This window comes from Helianthus annuus, chromosome 9 (genome assembly GCF_002127325.2).
Source record: "Helianthus annuus cultivar XRQ/B chromosome 9, HanXRQr2.0-SUNRISE, whole genome shotgun sequence".
Taxonomy (NCBI): domain Eukaryota; kingdom Viridiplantae; phylum Streptophyta; class Magnoliopsida; order Asterales; family Asteraceae; genus Helianthus; species Helianthus annuus.
The window spans coordinates 187074328-187095300 of record NC_035441.2 but is presented as its reverse complement, the minus strand read 5'-3'; the positions used below and the strand labels follow the sequence as shown (position 1 = coordinate 187095300).

The window sequence follows — 20973 nt, the reverse complement described above, 5'->3', positions numbered from 1 at the left end:
ACCGAAAAATAACGGGGACGCAAGTCTAGATCTTCCATGATACTATACATACATGTACATATTCATACTACATTCGACCTCAATAAGTGATAAACAATCACATGTCCAAACAAATAAGTGATAAAAATATCACATCTATCCGGGTGTCAAGTTCGTCTCTCTGCTGTACGGAAGTACTGACCTGTTCACGGACTTGCACCTGTGCCCTCATGCATATGAAAATCAAGTTCCTCATCAATAAGTGATTATATCACATAGGGCTTGTTTTCAAATCAAAATAAGTGAGTATCTCACATTTTATACGGTCAAACAGATGATAATCAGTATACTCACCGGTAAGATGAACTCTCGTGCATACCTTGATACGGGAATGTGTCGTGATGTGGATGAACACCGGTCGGTAAGTATAAATCATACCTTAACGTATCCCCTCGCCATGATTACATCTGATAAGTTGAGCTTAAGTGGACAACAATACCGATAATCGTTATAGGATGCTTATCTTAATGTTAACTAACTGAACAACAAGAGTGTTTTAGCATGACCGTACACTGATATGATTCTCTTACCCTCGAAACTCACAAAAAGAATGTTTGTATATATTTATTTATTTACTGCTTAACTTTTATTGTTTTCTTTTAAACAGTTTCGTCGTTTGGTGCATATCAGCACGACATTAGCGGTGATGTCATTTGATAACACTCAAAAGATTTTAAATTGTTGTCTTTTAAATTTCAAAAATACCAAAAAGATTTTAGGTGTGTTTTAATATAAACTTTATAAAAGCCAAAAAGATTTTATTTCTGTTTTATTTTCGATCGTACGATGTTGGAGCTCAAGTCTTCGTTACCTGAAACCTGACTGAAAACCGAACTGACTAAATCTTCATAAACGGTCAAAAATTTGCATGTTTGAAAGTTAAAAACTAAAATTGACAAATTTATTAAACTTTCAAACTGTCGGATGGTGTTTGATTGTGACATGGTCATTCGTGTGTCATTTGGTTATACTATATTCCAAGCAGTTGTTCTCATTACGCGTTTAGATTTCTTGCATGTGCAGATTCTAAAGGCTAGGAGAACATGGTCGATGACAAGCTCTGGAATGAAGACACGACGAGAAGGCGCTCAAAAGATGAAGATGATCGAGTTGCCGCTGGCCATCATCAACACCACAAGGATCTCACTTCATAAAGATAAAGTCTTTTCACGAGCATAACTCAAGGGGGAGCTTATGTTAAGGGGGAGTTTGTCAACACACTTCCTACATGATACGGGTAGTTTGTTGATACACTCTCTGCTTTCAAGACGTGAAGACTTTGAAGATCCTCCGACAATGAAGACTTGAAAGGACATCAGAGTTTTGAGAACTCGAAGACCAAAGACCGTCGAAGTTCGAGACGAGTCTACAACTATAGAAGATAAACACAAAGCTACAGCCAAGGGGGAGTTTGTTGGTGCACTTGTGTCTGTACTTTGTCTGTATTCGGTCTGTATATAAACGATGTTCTAAGTCTGTAAGTTGACCAAGTCAACCATCCTCCGGTTTGACTTGGTCAAACAGTTAGAAAGTAGTTGTCTGTCTCGAAGGATAGCTCCTCGAAGGATACTGTTGATCCTTCGAGGTAATCGAAAGATATGCTTCGATTGTTAGACCTCGAAGGATCATCCTTCGAGGTCATTGCTGATCATTCGAACATCTTGTCATCGATAGATGATCCTTCGGACCATCTATCGGATCCTTCGGACATGACCTGCTGTGTATGGGTATAAATACCCATGCATTGTGTTGAGTTCATTAGACTTGTTGGAGACACACAGACAGACACTTAGACAGATTCACACACCAAAAGAGAGAGTCTTCTTGAGAGCATTCTGTCCGGAACTCACACACACACTTTGAGAGTTTACATGTTAGATTTGTAAACATTGTGCTTGTAACCGAAACCTTCATTTGCATTAATACAAGTTGTGTTAATCGGTGAACCCGTGTGTGTTTGTGCTTATACTTGCTTAATCCCGGTTTGCTCGCTAGCTTGGATTCCGCACTCGCTAGTGGGTTAGTATAACAAGGTTTGAGGTTCGTCATCCTCCGACAAAAGGGACCTACAAAAGATAAACTGAAAAGAAAGATGTGATGATAATCGTGGAAACAATTTGATGTCTTATATAGAGCATACATAGTAGCACAATGTTTGGCATTCTATCAGTTTTTATTCCATTCTTCATGCATATAACATGTTCGTATTCATATTCAGATTCCCTTCTCATTCCATAGGTGCTCGGGTTTTCATACCATGATCACGAGTCAAAGATTTTGTTAGATATGATGTGAATAAAATAGTTAATAATAATAATGGAAATTAGCATAGAATAGTTATACTATATGCAATAGATTTTATACAAAATTGAATACCGAAAAATACACATGATAGAAAGTTGGTAAATTATTGTAGGGATAATTCCTCGGCATTTATTTTGTATTTGAAATACAAACATGGCAACCATATATAATTCCAGCACAGGTTTTTGTTACATAAAACATGCATCGATTCCATATTGATCCGGTTCCATTCCAACACATGTTTTTGTTAATAAAACACACTAGTTAATTAGTGTTTTGAATTAAAAAGATTCAATATTTGTATTCATCGGATGGATCGAACTTGAAACAAAAATCATTGGTGAAAAGTTCTCATATAGTAAATATATTAATCAAGTATCCCACATGCCAAAATAAAGTTTTCTTACAGATAAAAGTTGTGTCAACTCATTTCAGTACACTTGGCACAAAACCGTCTCCGGAAATCACAAAAAAGAAAAAAAATAGCCCTGTGCGAGATAAAAAATTTGGAATCTATTCATTAATCCATTATGTATGTTTATTGATTTGCCCAAGTCATTAATCCACTACACAGTGCCGTTCCTACGTTTTTTGAGGCCCTAATCGAACTACAAAGTGGTGGCCCTTTTGCAAAATTATCATTTTCAACATATTTAGTAATAAAACCCTCCTACGTTATCCGGGCTTGGGACCGGCAATTATAAACTAAAAATTTTATAACACTTTGTTCCCGAGACTCATTTAACAGGGGGAGGGGAGGGAAAATAGATGAAAATATGAAAAACCATGTTCCCGAGTTTCATTTAACAGGGGGAGGGGAGGGAAAAGGGAAGAAAATATGACCAAATATAACCATATATTCATCCTCCCAAATTGGAGAGATTAGAAGAGAAAATTTTCCTTCCCCTCCCCTCCCCCCTGTTAAATGACTCGGGAACATAGTGTAATTGGCGTAGTTAAAAATTTGACATTGCTAATTATCCCTAATTCAACAAATTAGCACTAATTCAACGAATTAGCCTAATTCAACAACTTAATCAGCCCTAATTCAACAATTTAAAATAATCAAATAAACCCTAAAGGCCTAAATAACAAACTGAAATCAGCAAATTAGCCCTAATTCAACAAATTAAAATCAACAAATAATGAAATAAACATAATCCCTAAACAAGAGATTCAAATTGGCAAACACACCCTAGTTCCCTATTCAATAAATGAGGATGTGAATGTCTAACCTGAGTGAGAGCCACAAGATTAAATCGTCAACCATAAAATCGCAAAACTGAGCAGAGTGAAAATCGCAAAACTGAGTGGAGTGAGCACAGCAGTGTGAAAATCGCAAAACTGAACAGAGTGAAAGCCATCGGTAGTTAAATGTTACCTAGCGATGCAAAGTCCTGATGCCATGATTATTGCGTGTCTGATACTTTGATTACTCATTGCTCAGTTCCATATCGTAAACTCAAACGTATCTTAGAGACGGTCGCCGCTTTGGCTTCTGCAACCACAGCACGTGCTTTCAAACGTCTGTTAGTGCCATTGGGTTATTAGGTTTACGTTCACAGATAAGAGATTTGGGCCTTCAAATTGGTGGCCCTTCAAATTTATAAAGAAAATCTATCAGAAAATTGGTGGCCCTAGGCCTGGGCCTAGGTTCATATACCCATTGGGCCGGCTCTGCCACTACACACTAAAACAGTTAGACTTTTGAATTTGATTGGCAAAAATAGTTCAACTTCTAAACAGTTGGACTTTAAAGCTTTTGTTTAATAAATCCAGACCCTTTAAGTTTTTTTTCTTTAAAAACATACAGACTTTTATATATATATACCGGAGAAACCGAGACCGGGTTCAGAGTATAGGGTTTCGAGAGATCTGGTTCACTCGAAATATAGAGACATTAACTGCAACAATTTTCAAGTGAAACATCCGAATCGATCACATAATTTGAAGACGGAATGTTCTAGAACATCTCCCCGGAGTTTGCAGAATCAAGTAACAATGACAATGGATGGAAAGTTGAAGAAGAGATTGAAGATGAGAGGAACCGATGAACAGTTCAGTGATATGAATGCATTGAAACAAATTCTAGAAGTTTTGCAACCCAATTTTCCCCTTATCTTGCAAAATCCTACATTGTCGAGGAATCCCTGCTAAACTAAAGGCCCTATAGTGATTATGGAGGTTGATGTGTGCTTGGGTGATACCATAGCCTCCCCCCACCTCTGTTCATTCTCAACAGTCCGCAGTCGGAGCTGCGAGTGGGTATATGCATAATTTATGTTTTTTTAATTGTTTTATTATTTGTGTTTTAGTTAAATTGTTCATGGGTAAATTAGTAACTGCACACACATTTAACTGAGAAAGTTAACACAAGTTACTGATAAGGACCATATGAGTGCAAAAATTACAATCACTGTGACCAACTTTGTAGTTATTGAAGCATTGGGATCAACTCTTTAATATCTGCAAACCACAAAGACCAACCAGACATTTAGGGTCTGTTTGGTATGGGGTAATGGAAGGGACGAGAGAATGGAATGAATGAGGTAATGGAATGAATGTGGTAATGGAATTGATCATTACCATTCCATGTCTTGTTTGGTTACCATGTTTGAATGGAATATACAATTACTTTTTGTTGTTTAGTATGCGAAAAAAGATGAAGGAATAAAATCAGATGGCGGTGGTCAGTGATGGGCGATGATGGGAGGTGGTGCTAGGTGTCAGTTGTAGCGGCGACGGTTGGCGGTGGTGGTGGTGGTGGGTGGAGACGACGGTGGATGGTGACAACGGTGGTGGTGGTGGATGACGGTGGACGTAGGTGGCGGCGGTGGCGATGGTGGTGGCAGGGGTGGTCGGAGGTGGTAGCAGCAGCGACGGTTGTCGGAGGTGGCGGTTGATAACGGTGGCGATGGTAGGTGGCGGCGGCGATCGGAGGTGGCGGTGGCAATGGTGGCGGCGATGATCGAAGGTGGGTGGTGGCGATGACCGGAGGCGGCAGTGGCGACGATGGGTGGCGGCGACGGCGGCGGCGAGGACGAAGGTGGGTGGTGGCGGTAGGTGGTGGCAGCAGCGGTGGCGGGTGGCGGCGGAGGTGGGTGACGGCGGCAGATGACGGTGGTGGTGGTGTGTGTGGTAGCAAGAGTGGTGGGTTGTGGTGTTGTTAATGAAGGGTGAAGAGGGAATGGAATGGAAAAAAAAACAGGGGGAGGGGGGCAGATGGAATGATTTTGAGAGAATAGAATGCATTTTGGAATGGACGATTTCATTCCATCGACCAACCACACACTCTTTTCTTCATTCCCTCACAATTGTCCATTCCATTACATCTCTCATTCCTGCATACCAAACGCTACCTTAACTGTTTGTTTTAATCTTTATCAAAGATTTTATGTGCGGATGAAGAGAGAGGAGGGAGGGAGGGAAAGAGAGTTGTGAGAAATTTTTCAGGGTTTTTTTTTTTAAATAACATAGAGCGGGCAGAAAAAAATGTGTTATTTTTAGACCATCTGTCCACTTAATTAAAGTTGTGTCACTGACTAATATTAATATAGATAGCTTTTTAATGCATAAGTATATGTAAAGGAGAGTCAAATAAATTAAGGTTGATCAATTATTTTTTCTTAAATAATAACATGAGAATTAAGAGACATTATGATAATAGAAATAATATCATTAGGGGTCGTTTGATTTACGGATTTCAAAGAAATTGGAATTACAATTATGATAATAGAAACGGGCCCTTAGATGCCCCACAATTTGCACATTAATAATCGATACGACTTATCATTATAATCAATTTTTCTTATGTTTGATCAATAACAAAGTACACAAACAATTTATTTTGGTTTAAGACTAGCTATGGTACTCATATGCCCCCAATGGTTTTCAATTTTCACCATCTTTAATAGAAAGAGGGTTCAAAACCTTTTAAACATAGCCCATACTCTTTGGCCTAGGCTTGGTTTTGGCCTTGATAAGTAGAACCCAAGTGAATCTAGAAACCACCCGCTTCGCCCATAAAAACCTACAATGCGGCCTCCATTTGTTGAGAAATTAAAGGGCGTTCCTTCTTCGACCCCAAATGGCCCAAGTGTTCTTTTGTTGGTCTTGAAAGTGAGCGATCGAATAACCGGATTACCTCCATAGACCACACGACAATAGTGCCCACTAACACTTACTAAGATCTCCTCAGGAAATTGCAGCTTAATCTAAAATTAATCCATAAGAAATTACATAAATTAGTTTCCAACTATAAAGTACCTGGAGACTTGGTTAGAATGTATGTACCTGAGCTGATTTCGTTCCACCAAAGCCACCATGTTTTTCAGCGAGAAAGGGTTTACCATTGTTATCATATGTTACACGGATTGAGTCGATGCAGCTTCCGTATACTAGAGTTATTTCTCTAACTCCATTGTGTGCTCCATCTTCCCATTCATCTCCTCCATTTCCTCCCCATGATCCCAATTGCTTGCTCTTATCCTTTGGTATTTAAATACTAGTTACAAATTTATTTAAAAAAAACTGTAAATTAGAGGTGAACCGGAGTAAGGGATTCATACCATGACGAGTCCAGAAATTTGCTTGAAAAATATACCCCCAAAGAAGGATTAATAATCTGTTTGTGAATGATGGATTATGCTTCAAACAAATTGCGATCGGTGTATATATTGCAAAACAAAGTACAATTGGGCTAAGCATCTGATTCTGATCTCATTATTTATTCCAATTCCGATTTTCTATCAATTCCATTCCACCACAGAGATCTTTGTTTTGTGTTACATACATAAAACATGCAAGATACTGGTTCCATTATAAGATAGTTTATGTATACAAAACATGCATCTACATTAGACAGGAGGTTGAATATATATAATAAACCTTTTGGGCCACCCAGTCCATGAATATTGCTTTCCCTTTTGCATTAGTGGTGATAAAATGGTAGAGGTCCGACCGGCTGTGCTCATAACACGTTTTGTCCAATATTTTATAGTTTTTAATTCGTGAACTTGTCAAATACAATTGAACATGTATACATTAATTCAATGATAAACTAGTTATTTGAGTAATAGATATACATGGGGTTTTATTTATTAAAATACATTTTGGATGACTTTAGTCCTATTTAATGATTTTACTTTTTTTTTTCCAACCCGTTTAGAATTAATATAACTGAAGTTAATTCATTAACAGAAAAAAAAAATTATATTATACACTCATAATATACAAAAATGTTCTTTTATCAAGTATCAACATCAGAACATAATGGTATATATTTAGCTTATTTTCTAACTTAACAAACATAACCAGAACATACTCCTTTTAGAACACTAAACCGAATAAAAGAATTCATTCAAACAAAACTTAAAATGTTAAAATACTAAACCTTTAACGTTGAATTATAAAAATTCCATCATGTTTCGTAAAAAGGGTATTACGATTTAAGGTTGTTTACAATTTTATGAATAATCTGATTTTAAGTTAGAATACATTTTTTTTTTCAAAATTCTTTTTGAAGAAACACAATCTCTTATAAAATCATTAAGGTTGTTTTAATTTGGTAGGGAAAATATTACAACTTTTCTTTTTCTAAAATAAATAAGGATGATCTACAAACCGAATTATAAAAATAATAACACATTGGGAAGACTAAAATAAGAGTACGAATATTCAGATTTTAGGAGGTGAAAGAGCGCTTGAGAAAGACCCACTACACAAAGTACAAACCACATAAAGTTAGATTTACACACACGGATACAACTATCGCAAACTACATGCGTTCGGATCACTGTCCGGTCATTCTCTCGACTATTCCTCATGACTTTGGCCCCACTCCAACACGAATTTTTAATTCGTAATTGGAAATTCCAGGTCTGGTCTTCTGGAATATGTTCATCAGCAATGCTCTTTATTCCGCTTCACGGGTCCCGCGGACATAGGTTTGGGGGTTAAAATTAAGTGGGTCAAGAAGAGAGTTAGGGAGTGGGTGTCAAACTGTAAAGAGCAACAAAGGGGCCAGTATGTCGAAAATTTGAACAAGTTGGAAGCATTGGATATTGTGGCTGAATCTAGAGGTCGGACGATGAACTCGCGTCCAGGACCACTTTCAAAAAATATGTGCTAGAAATTGACAGGATGAAGTCTATGGATCTGAAACAGAAATCACGAATTAGGTGGGCGGTAGACGGAGATGAAAATTCTGCATATTTTCATGGGTCATAAATGCGAATACTACTAACAACCGGATTAGTGGTCTACGTATAGATGGAGAATGGGTCGATAATCCATTTTTAATCAAAGACTATGTGGCGGCCTTCTTTGGGGAGCGGTTCACTGAACCAATGGTGGACAGGCCATCGTAGGTTTGCCCAAATTTGGTACAGTTGTCTCGTCATGAAGCCGAAGCCTTGGTTGGTTCGTTCTCGTTGGAGGAAATTAAAAGAGCTATGTGGGATTGTCATGGTGATAGGGCGCTAGGACCGGATGGGGTTAATTTCAGCTTCATTAAAAGATGCTGGGATGGGTTTCAATAGGATTTCGTCAAGCTTTTCAATGAGTTTCATCAGAAAGGTTCGATCAACAGTGGGTGCACCTCTTCTTTCTTGGCTTTGATTCCTAAGTGTAATGACCCTAGTGGATTAACAGATTTTAGACCCATTAGCCTTATTGGCTGTATCAAGAAGGTTATTTCTAAAGTCTTGGTTAATAGACTGAAGGTTGTAATCCATAAGCTTATCTCTGAAGAACAAACAACCTTCTTGTCGAACCGTAGTATTTTAGACGGGCCGATTATCCTGAATGAAGTGGTGGCGTGGTTAAAAAAGGTGAAGAAAAAAGGTATGTTTTTTAAAGTGGATATCGAGAAAGCGTACGATACGCTAAATTGGGCCTTTTTGAGATCTATTATGTGCCAGATGGGCTTCCCGAATAAGTGGGTTGATTGGGTTATGGCAACAGTGACAACGGCTAAAGCATCGGTTTTGGTGAACGGATCTCTAACCCAAGAGTTCGTGTGCCATTGGGGGCTTAGGCAAGGGGATCCACTGTCTCCGGTTTTTTTCGTGATTGCTATAGAGGCACTATCTGGGGTTGTCAAAAAAGCGGTGTCATCGGGACTTTTCCAAGGTATTCAGTGTATGTCTCAGGGCCCAGTATTATCACATTTTTTATATGCTGATGATGCGGTATTTTTGGGTGAGTGGTCGGAGTTGAATGCACGGAACATAAATTGGGTCATGCGTTGCTTTTACTTGGCCTCAGGTTTGAAGGTAAACTTGGGAAAGAGTAGTGTGTTTGGGGTCGGTACTAATGAGGTGGAGGTAACTATTATGGCCGGAATATTTAGATGTAGAAGGGGTGCCTTCCCTTTCAAGTACTTGGGATTACAAGTGGGCCCTAATATGAATTTAGTCTGTAATTGGAGGCCGGTTGTGGACACGTTCAAAAATAGGCTCTCGGTATGGAAGGCAAATACACTATCATACGGGGGTCGGTTGACACTCATCAAATCAGTACTTAACGCACCGCCTACTTACTACTTTTCACTATTTAGAGCACCAGTACAGATTTTAAAGGAATTAGAACGACTAAGAAGAGATTTCTTGTGGGGAAACACACCGGAACATAAATGGGTGACGTGGGTAGCATGGAATGATATCATGGCTCCGAAAGAGGCGGGAGGGGTGGGTATTGGCTCGTTGAAAGAAGCTAATTTTGCACTCCTTGCCAAGTGGTGGTGGCGTTTCAAGGTGGATAATAATAGCATTTGGAAAAAGGTAGTATGGAGCATTCATCACAATAACAGGTCTTGGTCTCCGGTGCCGGTTAAAATATCCATGACAGGTTCGTGGAAACAGATAGTTGGCATTGCTAAGGATTTATCGGCGTTAGGAATCGAATTGGGGTGTTGCTTTTGGGCAGCAGTGGGGAATGGTTTGGGCACTTTGTTCTGGTTGGATTGCTGGTTTCAGATGTGCCGCTATGTGTTATGTTTCCAGCCTTGTTCCAGCTAGAAAGTAACAAGAAACCTTGGTTGCGGGACGGATTAAGGTTCAAGAGGGGGTGCGATATGTGGCATTTAGTTGGGCCCGGTGCCCTTACCAACAACAGGAGATAAAGGAGATGATGGATCTTTCAAGTTTATTGGATAAAATCAACATCACTGAAGAAGAGGATCTGTGGAAATGAGTGGCGGATGCATCTGGGTCATTTTCTATCCGTGGGATTAGACAACTTTTGAGGCCCACTCCGGATAATGAACTGGGCCAGATCTGTGGTATTTCACTTATTTTAGTGCTTAAAAATCTTCAGATCTGCATTTGTTTCAAAGGGGGTTCACAACCTCATGTACAAGGGAGCTCAGATCTGTTGCCGTACAAGACTTTCTCAAGTTATAATTTCAAGATCCAAGTTTTGTGGGTTTTATGCCTCCGTTAACGAGGATTAGCCATGATTTATGAAAAAGAAAAAACCGGGTACGTTATTTGCTTTTCTTTGACGCAATCTTCTATCAAAACGAGGTAGGGCAAAAGGAAGAAATTGCAAATTCCTTTCTTACGTCACCTTTAGAAGCCCTAAACTTTTAAAAATGGCTGTTAATTTATTATTTGATGATCAAAGTTCAATTTCAGGATATTTTAGATTGGTAAATAATAAAAAGTAGAGTTCCTGACATACGTTCAATTTCAAAACATATACAGCTGTAAACAATTTACAAGACAGCTGTAAACAACTATATAAAGTTGTCTGACATGTACCTGCACATTTTTGTCTTCACCCAAAAATAAATGAGAGCATCACCTCTGCCTTCACCCTTACAAGATTTTAGTGCCTAAACCCTTCAAAACTACATTTTGTTTGAAATGGGTGCACAATTCTCAGCTACGAAGAGGTGCACCTCTGTTTTCTTACAAGGCTTTTTCAAGCTATAATGAATCTTCAAACCATGTCCATACTTCATCTTAAAAAGAAGGTTTCAGTGAAAAAAAAAAGACCCACTGTGCATGGCGGGCCTCTACTCCGACACCCCATGCGCATCGAGTAAGCTCCGTCGGACCAACTCCGCTGCGGCGCGCACCGGGGGTGATGTGGGTCTGAGTGCAACTCCAGTAAGAAACTTTCTACATTACATAATTATGAGTGGATAAACACACACGCGCGGCGGCGCATGGCGTGCACAAGCTCCATCACCCAGCGCCCGTCAACGACCACCATGCCTGCAAAGACTGGCTTCACCACCATGCAACCTTCATGCGCAGTCTCACACATCAATGACCGGCATGCTTCCGCCACTCGCGCATGGTGCGTTATCGGGGCAAGCTTCCGCCATCGCGCGCATGTCGACATGATCCCCACCCATTTGTGCGCGTCGCGCGCGGACATGATTCCGGCCAGCCTTGCAACAGATCTTGTTTTGTACGTCTCCGGTGAACTTCCATATGGTGACACCCGCGCATCCGCACCAGAACATTATCCTTAGTCGATGATATTATTCCGCACCACTCGCCATTCAACGGAACCGGTCTTCACCCGATGCTGGAGCCAGGCTTCTTCAGTTGAACCAACGCTCCACTATAAAACCGAGTGAAAGTTGTCAACAGCTACAGTTGTCAATATATGCTCTGATACTAACATGTCGTTTTCAAAAGAAATATGGTTGTCTATTTACAAAGTCTGCAACCACGTTCATACTTCACATTAAGAAAAGGCTCGAGTGAAAAAACCACTGCGCATAGCAGACATCTCTTCCGGCACCGCGCGCGCATGCGAGCAAGCCCCGCCGGACAAGCTCCACTGTTGTGCGCACGTGAACGTGTATAACGGGGGATGACCTCCATTCCGCGCCCGGGCGAGTCTAGATGTAACTCCGGCAGGAGATTTCCCACATCGCACCATCATGGCGGATATACACACACGCGCGTCCGCGCATGCTGTATAAAGGCTTCGCCACCCCCGCGCGCGTCGGTAGTTCATCACTGGTGCCATCAAAAGCGCTCTGCCGCTCGCCCAAGCGTTCTAACCTTTGCTGCTCTTAATACCTTACCGGACGTTTTGACGCAGCTTGACAAGGGTCCGCGCATGCAGGAGCTTCGCGCGCACGATGGACAAACTCCGTGGTGCCTGAAAAATCCACAGTCCGACATACTTGCCTCAATTTTTAAAACGAATTCTCATCTGGGTTTTCTTATATAACATCTTTTTTTTTCCTTTTTTGGAAAAATGGAAAGCAACCAGGACATCTTGTATTGAGGTTATATTTTGCTGGTTGTCTTCAATGCAATCGATAGTTATTTTTATAAAGGGTGTAGGTCCCATGTTGCCTACAAAACAATTTGGTTTATTTTTATAAAAAAAAAAGAATACATATGAAGATGCCACTTGCTATGTGAAGCATGTGCACGTATAAAGCTGAAAAAGCTTTGTGGTTTATAATATATGGCATTAAATATTGGGTGCACATATTTATCTTTCATTTTTACATCATCTCATAGAGCATTTACATTTTTATGGGACATTTGTTTATAAAAAAAAGGTTGTTAGAGGCCATCCCAAAAAAAAAAACTTTCAAATACTTTCCATCTCATAATGGGATTTTAGAGTAACCATTAAAACTCCCATTATGACTTTGGGGTTGGACTGGCCTCAAATTGTAAAAGGACTCCCACTGTTGTTTATAAATCACATTCCAGAGAAGTGGAAGACTCATTTTTTTTAGAACAGCGGATCTTTACATTATTTTGTTATGTTTACCATATGTTCGAACTATACTACAAATGCGCGTCCCACTCGGGTTCACGCGGAAACAAATTGGAAACGTAAAAACTCCAAGTGCGTATCGCAATCTTCCGGAAGCGCAACGGTTTCCACGCGGAGCCCCATCTTGATGCTTCAATATGCACAAAGGTATTTCCAATGGTAGGTCCTTTGAGCAGGCTCAGATACTTACTCCATCGCCCTGACAGAACCACACGTCAATTTTCATCTGCTACAACGTGTACAAAGTGTACAATCATGGGTGCATAACTTACAAGCACATATGGGCATGCTCCTTATTTATGGTCGTGGTTTGGTAAAACTCATGTTTACATGTCGGTCCCTTATAGTGACTGGACTATTTATCTTGTGATTTCAATACTATTAACATTATTTAGCATCTATAAACTGAGTGACCGGAATGGTGCAACACCATTTCGAGGTTCAAAATTGCTTTCCCATATTACGGAGTATGGATGTATAGAACGAGCACTTCTCCTAAGGACAAAGTTTCGGTACAGTGTGTTCCATATGTCACTCTTTATTAGAATATATCTTGTCAACTTATTTTAAGTTCGAGAAATACTAATATACGACTGGGCATCTCATGACACACCAGCATTTGATACTAAATTTTGCAGGTTTGGTGACGCACTACATATGAGCACGTAAGTCGCCATGCGCGCATGCTCCTTTACTTACGAGCGAGCACACATGCGCCATACGCGCATGCTCCTCTATATACGAGCACGTAAGTCGCCATACGCGCATGCTCTTTTACATACGAGCACGTAAGACGCCACGCGCGCATGTTCCTGTACTTACGAGCGAGCACACATGCGCTCGCGTGCATGCTCCTCTACATACGAGCACGTAAGACGCCACGCGCGCATGCTCCTTTACTTACGAGCGAGCACACATGCGCTAGCGCGCATGTGTAACACCCTGTGTTTTCGAATGTCAAAGTCAAAGTTAAAGTCCAAGTCAACCTTGACTTTCTTTGACTGTAGATAGTCGATTTTGTGTTTTAGTTGTATTATGTCGAGTAAGTGTTGTAATCAGCAAGAATCGAGGTAATCGAATGTGTTTTAATGTGAACCTATCTACGACTGTGAATGATAGGAAGTAACAATGCGATAAAGTTAACCAAATCAGCAATCAAACCGATCTAACAATCAATCGAACTCGAGACTCGAATTATGCAAATTATGGTATTGTTATACGTGTGTGTGTGCCTTATGTGTTAATTGTGCGTGTTTACTTTATGTTTGGTGTGGTATTCAAGCAATCAAATCGAAACTCGAAAGGCAATCGAATTTAATCGAAACCGACAACGAAGTACGACTTATAGAAGATTGTATGTTAGATATAGTGGTTGGGACTAAAAGTACTTTGACTAGGAACCAGAGCCGTCCCCGAAAACTCTTGAAAAAATTAGGCCTCGGGCGATAAAAAGAACTGGGCCCAAAATTATGGTTAAGTGTAAATGAATTACAAAAATAAAAACTTAGTGATGGAGGAAAGACTTGAACTTGAGACCTTTGCATTATTTTGAGATAGTTTTCGCCACTACACCACCAATACTTTTTTGCATAATAAACGGATAAATATACTAAATACATAATTTAATAAATATATACAAACTTATAAAGAATTTTCGGGCCCTTTGAAATTTTGGGCCTCGGGCGTCGGCACGGGTTTGCCGGGCCCAGAGCCGACCGTGCTAGGAACTCTATCGAAATCGTATCATCGTCCATCGAAATTGAAACGTCGAAAATCGTCACAAAATACTCAAAGTGTGTGGCGGATCGAACAGGAAGCATCCTGATCGAACAGGCCAGCCGATCGGCTAGCACCTTGCCAGCCGATCGAGCAGCCCACTCGATCGGAACTCCCAGCCGATCGGCTGCCACTTTCCTCTTTTGGAAGCCTATAAATAGGGCTGTCATTGTCTTCATTTCCACTTTTGGAAAGTTCTGACCGGCCAGCTCCTATTCTTCACCTTTTCTCAGATTTCTCTTAATCCCGGTAAGTTTTCACTCTAATTCTTGTACGTTTTTGATCATTACTTGATTCTACACCTTTCTATCTTTCAAAACTTGGATTCTAACCGTGAAATCACCAAGATCTAAGTGTTCTTGGGTGATGTCATCATGGTGTTCTTGAAGAACATCATGTTTTGGCCTCATTCCACTATGATTAGCTTAGATCTAACCGATTTCCACATAAACAAGTTAAGATCCATCATGGATCTAAACATTTTCATGATGTAAAGGAGTGAAAGAAGGATTTCCAACTTTCTTTCAACTCTTTTACACTCAATGCTTTCAAATCAATAGAAACGGAGCTTGTACCGGCTAACCAATCCTTCTAACAGTTAAGGGGTTCAAGATTCGGATTCTATATACAAGGTTAACCCGATATCGGTTAAACTCTAAACCGACACTCCGAACCGTTCACCGGCCGGACTTGGGTGATTCCTGTTCGAGCCAAGGAAACAAGTAGGAACGAAGGTTATCATAGTTCAACACGTTGTCAAGATGCCTTGAAAGAATGACAAATAAACAAACAACCAAGTGTTAGACGAAAGGCCGACCAGGTCAGAAAATGCTAGCCGAACGGCTAGGCTGTCGAACAGCCCAGCCGATCGGACATGCCAGCCGATCGACCGGGCCAGCCGATCGGCTAGCACATGGTCCCACACTCCCAAACTTTTGAAGTATAGTATTGACGAAGTAATGTTCAATCGAATGGGTCACTCGATGGGTAAACATTACTGTTCGGATCATGAGATACTATGCTTCAACACTTGATCGTTTTCACAACTTGTTTGTAGTAGGGAATGCCAGCCGATCGAACAGACTATTCGATCGAGTGACATTCAGTTGAGGACTAACCCTGAAACTCCTAGCCGATCGAGTGAGCTTTCCGATCGAGTGAGCTAGCCGATCGAGCGAACCGCTCGATCGACCGACTTGAAAGGTAGGAACACTTCAGTGTTCTCAAATACTGCAACAAAAACTTCCAAAGTTCAAATCCTCTAACACAAACACACCAGAGGAAGAAACAATCCACTCGAGTGGTCCAGCCGATCGAGCCAACCGGCCGATCGAACAGGACTGTCCAATCGGATATACCAGCCGATCGCACAGGCCGTTCGATCGAACCTGCCGTTCGATCGACCAGCCCATTCGATCCACCCATACTTGTTTACTTTTCCGCGTTACTTATCGTTATGCTATCGAACTATTCAGGCTAATCTTACTCTCAGCGCTCCCTTCAATCCACAATCAATTACTGTGAGTATACTCGAACCCTTTTTGCTTTAGCACTTTTGGGTGTTACATACGTTACCTATCAAAATCACAATCGAACACTCTATACAAACTATTGGAACGCTAACCGATCGCATGTATTACGTGATTAAATGTATGCTTGTTATTATGTTTACACGTGGAAAGCTGTCTACCTGCCTTAGCAACGTTGTACTATAGTTTAGACTCAGCACCCGTTCACACGGCGGTTGTTAAGGACAATCTACTTGCATGATTTACGGTGGTGATCATGTATTGCGAACTGTCTCGGACAGTCAACCCGCAGTCACTGGTATTGATAGGTCCATGTAGATAATTTACATGCATCATTACCCTCTGTGTACGTGCTGGTTATGCGTAAACTATTCGAAACTCTATATGCTATTATCAAACTTGTATGCTCACCTTTACATTTTATGTATTGACTTTATTTTAACGTATGTGACAGGTGTTTAGGATGCTTACTTGCTCTCTCTCTCTCTCTGCTGTGAAATCGAGGCTAGGAAAGAGTCTAGAAACCAAGACAATTTATATTTATATGATTAAATCTGAGTTGTCGGAACATGTTTTGTTTGAAGAATATCTATGTCTGTAATAACTAAATTTATCTTATGGGTCACGGTATGGGACGTGACATATAAACTATTCGGTAATAATAGTTGTTATGGAATTTCTTTGAACAATCTGTTTCGCTCAGTGTCGCGCCCCGATGATTCCGCCATCGGTTGGGGTGTGACAGATTGGTATCAGAGCCATAACTATAGGGAATTAGGCAGACACGACCTAGTCCGGGTCGCTGTCTTAGAGACCTAGACTATAGTTAGGAACCATCAGACCCAGTTTATGTGCCTTGTTCTGTAATTCTTCCCGATCACTGCACTCGAATTTTCAAATAAAGTCGGTAGATTTAGTTGGGAATAGGTGTGAAAGCCGCAAACTCCTGACCAAACTGCCTGACTTATGCCGATTTTATTTCGTTATTCATGCTCATCTCATTATTTTTACCAACAAACAAGGGGGAGATTATACCAAATCAGGAGTGAAATCCATATTTTGACGCATAATTTCCTCTATTTTTATTAAAAACAAGGAAGAAATTGCTAAGCCAAGGGGTGAAACCCTGACCTTGGCAGTTTGTTCTGTACTTACTTATCTCACCAAGGCATCGACGGACTCCAACGACCTGAACTCACAAGTATGACCTAGGGAACGCGTGTGGAATGCCCGAGAATCGAGGCAGAAACACGACCTCTAGAGTCGAAAGTGACGACAAGTCTACTGCGAATAGTCGAATTGCCATGGGTAGTCGATGTCTAGTAGCCGCAGACAATCTATCTCTCGATTTTATATGTTTCAAATTTAACAAGGTCGTCTGGTACTCTTGTTGATTTTATGTGTTTATGTGTGCCTTTTTTGCTTTGTGTTTATAATTGCTTCTCTGTTTTATTTCGGGATGTTATTCGATTTTGCTACCAAATTTCAATCGACACACGCGACTCGCACTATTATTCTATCCCTAAACGACACCCAGCTATCGCGAATCTAGACGATACCATACTATACTGTGCTGTACGACTAAGCTAGGCTATTCGATACAATATTCGAACAGTACTCGAACTTTGAAGGATAGGTTTCTGTTTTCTGACCACTTCTGTGGTTAAATGATTACGTGTTTTCGTGCTTATGTGACTTTGTGCTTATGTGCTTCTGTGCTTGCGTGCGTCTGTGGTTTTGTGCATATGTGTTTACGTGCTTATGTGTCTCGACGTGATTCTAAGCTTTAGATAGTAGACGTGTGAGGAGAGATTCGATTACGTTGTGTTGAGTCCTGTGACGATGTCTGTTGCAGACCATGTCGTCATCTGGATCCCGTCAACGTCTGACCCGCCAAGAAAAGAAAGACCGACGTCTCGCTGCTATCATCTCCAAAACCGTGGCGAAAGCTGTGAGTGAGGTGTATGAAAACGTTAGCAAGTCGTCAGAAGAATCCCGAACTGAGATCTCCAAGGATTCAAGAAAGGCTGCTTTCAGCTTCAAGCAGTTCAAAGCATGCGGACCAAAAGAGTTCACTGGCGAAGATGGTCCAACAACCATGTTTCACTGGTTCAACTCGGTCGAAGTCACTCTGCGCCAGAGCGGATGTCCTAAGCATCTCCGTACTCTCAATGCTACAGGCGTCTTCCAGTCCCGTGCTCTAGACTGGTGGACGGCCGAACGAAACAAGCGCGGAAATGATGCAGCTTACGGGCTATCATGGAAGGAGTTGAAAGCGATTATGATCGAAGAATTATGCCCTCCTCATGAGCGCCAAAAGCTGGAGGACGAGTTCTGGGGAATCAAGCAGAAGGATGGAGACAACGCTGCTCTCACTGCTCGCTTCAAGCAGCTTAGCATTATCTGTCCTGATCAAGTCAAGACCTCAGATCAAGCCATCAAGAAGTACATCCGAGCTCTACCCGACTGTGTAGCCGACTTCGTTCACGCCGCCAAGCCAGAAACAATCGAGGAAATCTACCTACTCGCCGCTGAGATCAACGATAAGCGAGTCAAGTCAGGTTTCTGGGATAAGCAAACCAAGTCTCTGCATCAAGCCACTGCAACACCCACCGACTCACCTACTCAATCCTCCAAGTCTTCAAGAAGGAAGAAGAAGAAGAACAACAACAACAGCTCCAGCAACAAGAGCTGTGCTGCCGCGACCACTGCTGCTCCCCTACAATCTGTGCCAGCTCAACAGCAGCAGCACCAGCGTTCAGCTCCAGTGATCAATGCACCGCCAGCAAAGCGTGCATACACCGGCCCTCACCTACTCTGCCCGACATGTTCGTATCATCATCCAGTGGGTCTAGCTTGTCGTTTTTGCGCTCACTGCAACCTCTACGGTCATTTCACTGCGAACTGCCGTTATGGTCCTCGCCAAGCCCCAGCTCAAGCTACTGTCAACCCAGCTCTACTCCCTGCTCCTCAAGGTCAACCAGCAGCTCTAGCACCAGCAGTCAATGCTAGAGTCTGCTTTGCATGTGGTGACCCTATCCACTTTGCCAACAGATGCCCGAACAGGGTAGTCAAGCAAGAGCCCCAGCAACAACAGCAGTCTCAGCAGCAGCAGCAAGCAGCCCATGCCCGAACTTTCAACATCAATGCCCGCCAGGCTCAGGCGGATAACAACGTGGTTAATGGTACGTTCCTTGCGAATGGTATTTATGCATCATGTTTGTTTGATACTGGAGCCGATAACTGCTTTGTGTCATTTGAATTCGAGAAGCTCCTTAGTTGTAAGCGCTCTTATCTATCCTCGTCATTCGAAGTCGAAGTTGCTACAGGAAGAACTATTGCCGTTAACTCAGTACTCCGTGATTGTACCCTCGAACTCAACAATCACATCTTTTCGATCGACCTTATTCCGATGCAACTCGGAAGTTTTGACGTCATAATAGGCATGGACTTTCTTTGTGAAAACCATGCTGAAGTTGTGTGCTTTGAAAAGATGATTCGATTCTCGCTCGCGAATAGTGATCTTCTATGTGTTTACGGTGAAACAACGTCGAAAGGTCTCAAGCTTATGTCGTGTATTCAAGCCAGCAAGTATCTCCGCAAGGAATATCGAGCCTTCTTGGCCAACATCGTAGTAGCGGAGAAGGGAAAGAAAAAGAAAGTTGAAGTCAAAGATGTTTCAGTGGTTCGTGAATTTCCTCAGGTGTTCCCTGATGACCTTCCCGGACTACCACCAAGTCGTGATATCGACTTTCGTATCGATCTTATTCCTGGAGCTAACCCCGTCGCCAAAGCCCCTTATCGACTCGCTCCATCTGAGATGCGGGAACTCTCGAACCAACTCCAGGAATTACTCGAAAAAGGCTTTATTCGCCCAAGCACCTCTCCTTGGGGCGCGCCAGTCCTTTTTGTCAAAAAGAAGGATGGATCGTTCCAGATGTGCATCGACTATCGGGAATTGAATAAGCTAACCATTAAGAACCGATACCCTTTGCCCCGAATTGACGATTTGTTTGATCAGCTACAAGGTGCAGCATGTTTTTCTAAGATCGATCTGCGTTCAGGATATCATCAGCTACGAATTCAAGAGGAAGACATTCCTAAAACTGCTTTTCGAACCCGCTATGGCCACTACGAATTTGTTGTCATGCCCTTTGGTTTAACCAACGCACCCGCGGTTTTTATGGACCTCATGAATCGCGTGTGTAAGCCTTATCTTGACCGTTTTGTCATCGTATTCATCGACGATGTCTTGATTTATTCCAAATCGAAAGCCGAACACGCGCAACATCTACGTTTGGTTCTCGAGTTACTTCAGGGGAACCAACTCTATGCCAAATTCTCCAAGTGCGAATTCTGGTTGGAGGAGGTTCAGTTTCTGGGTCACATAGTGAATAGTCGGGGTATCCATGTCGATCCTGCGAAGATTGAAGCTGTCAAAAGCTGGATTACGCCTAAGAACCCGTCGGAAGTTCGTTCTTTCCTCGGACTGGCGGGCTATTATCGATGATTAATCGAAGGATTCTCCAAGATCGCTGTGCCGCTTACCGCTCTTACCCATAAG

The 20973-nt window shown here is 41.6% G+C and overlaps 1 protein-coding gene across 1 annotated transcript; it reads right to left on the bottom strand.

The window, feature by feature from the left end:
- Nucleotides 1-6132: 6132 nt before the first annotated feature.
- Nucleotides 6133-7002, bottom strand: LOC110880141 (jacalin-related lectin 19). Its single transcript, XM_022128716.2, has 3 exons — nt 6912-7002; nt 6637-6831; nt 6133-6557 (listed from the first exon to the last, which is right to left on the bottom strand). The coding sequence occupies exons 1-3, from the start codon at nt 6912-6914 to the stop codon at nt 6267-6269; spliced, it is 489 nt and encodes a 162-aa protein (XP_021984408.1). The 5' UTR covers nt 6915-7002; the 3' UTR covers nt 6133-6266.
- Between the last annotated feature and the right edge of the window lie 13971 nt (nt 7003-20973).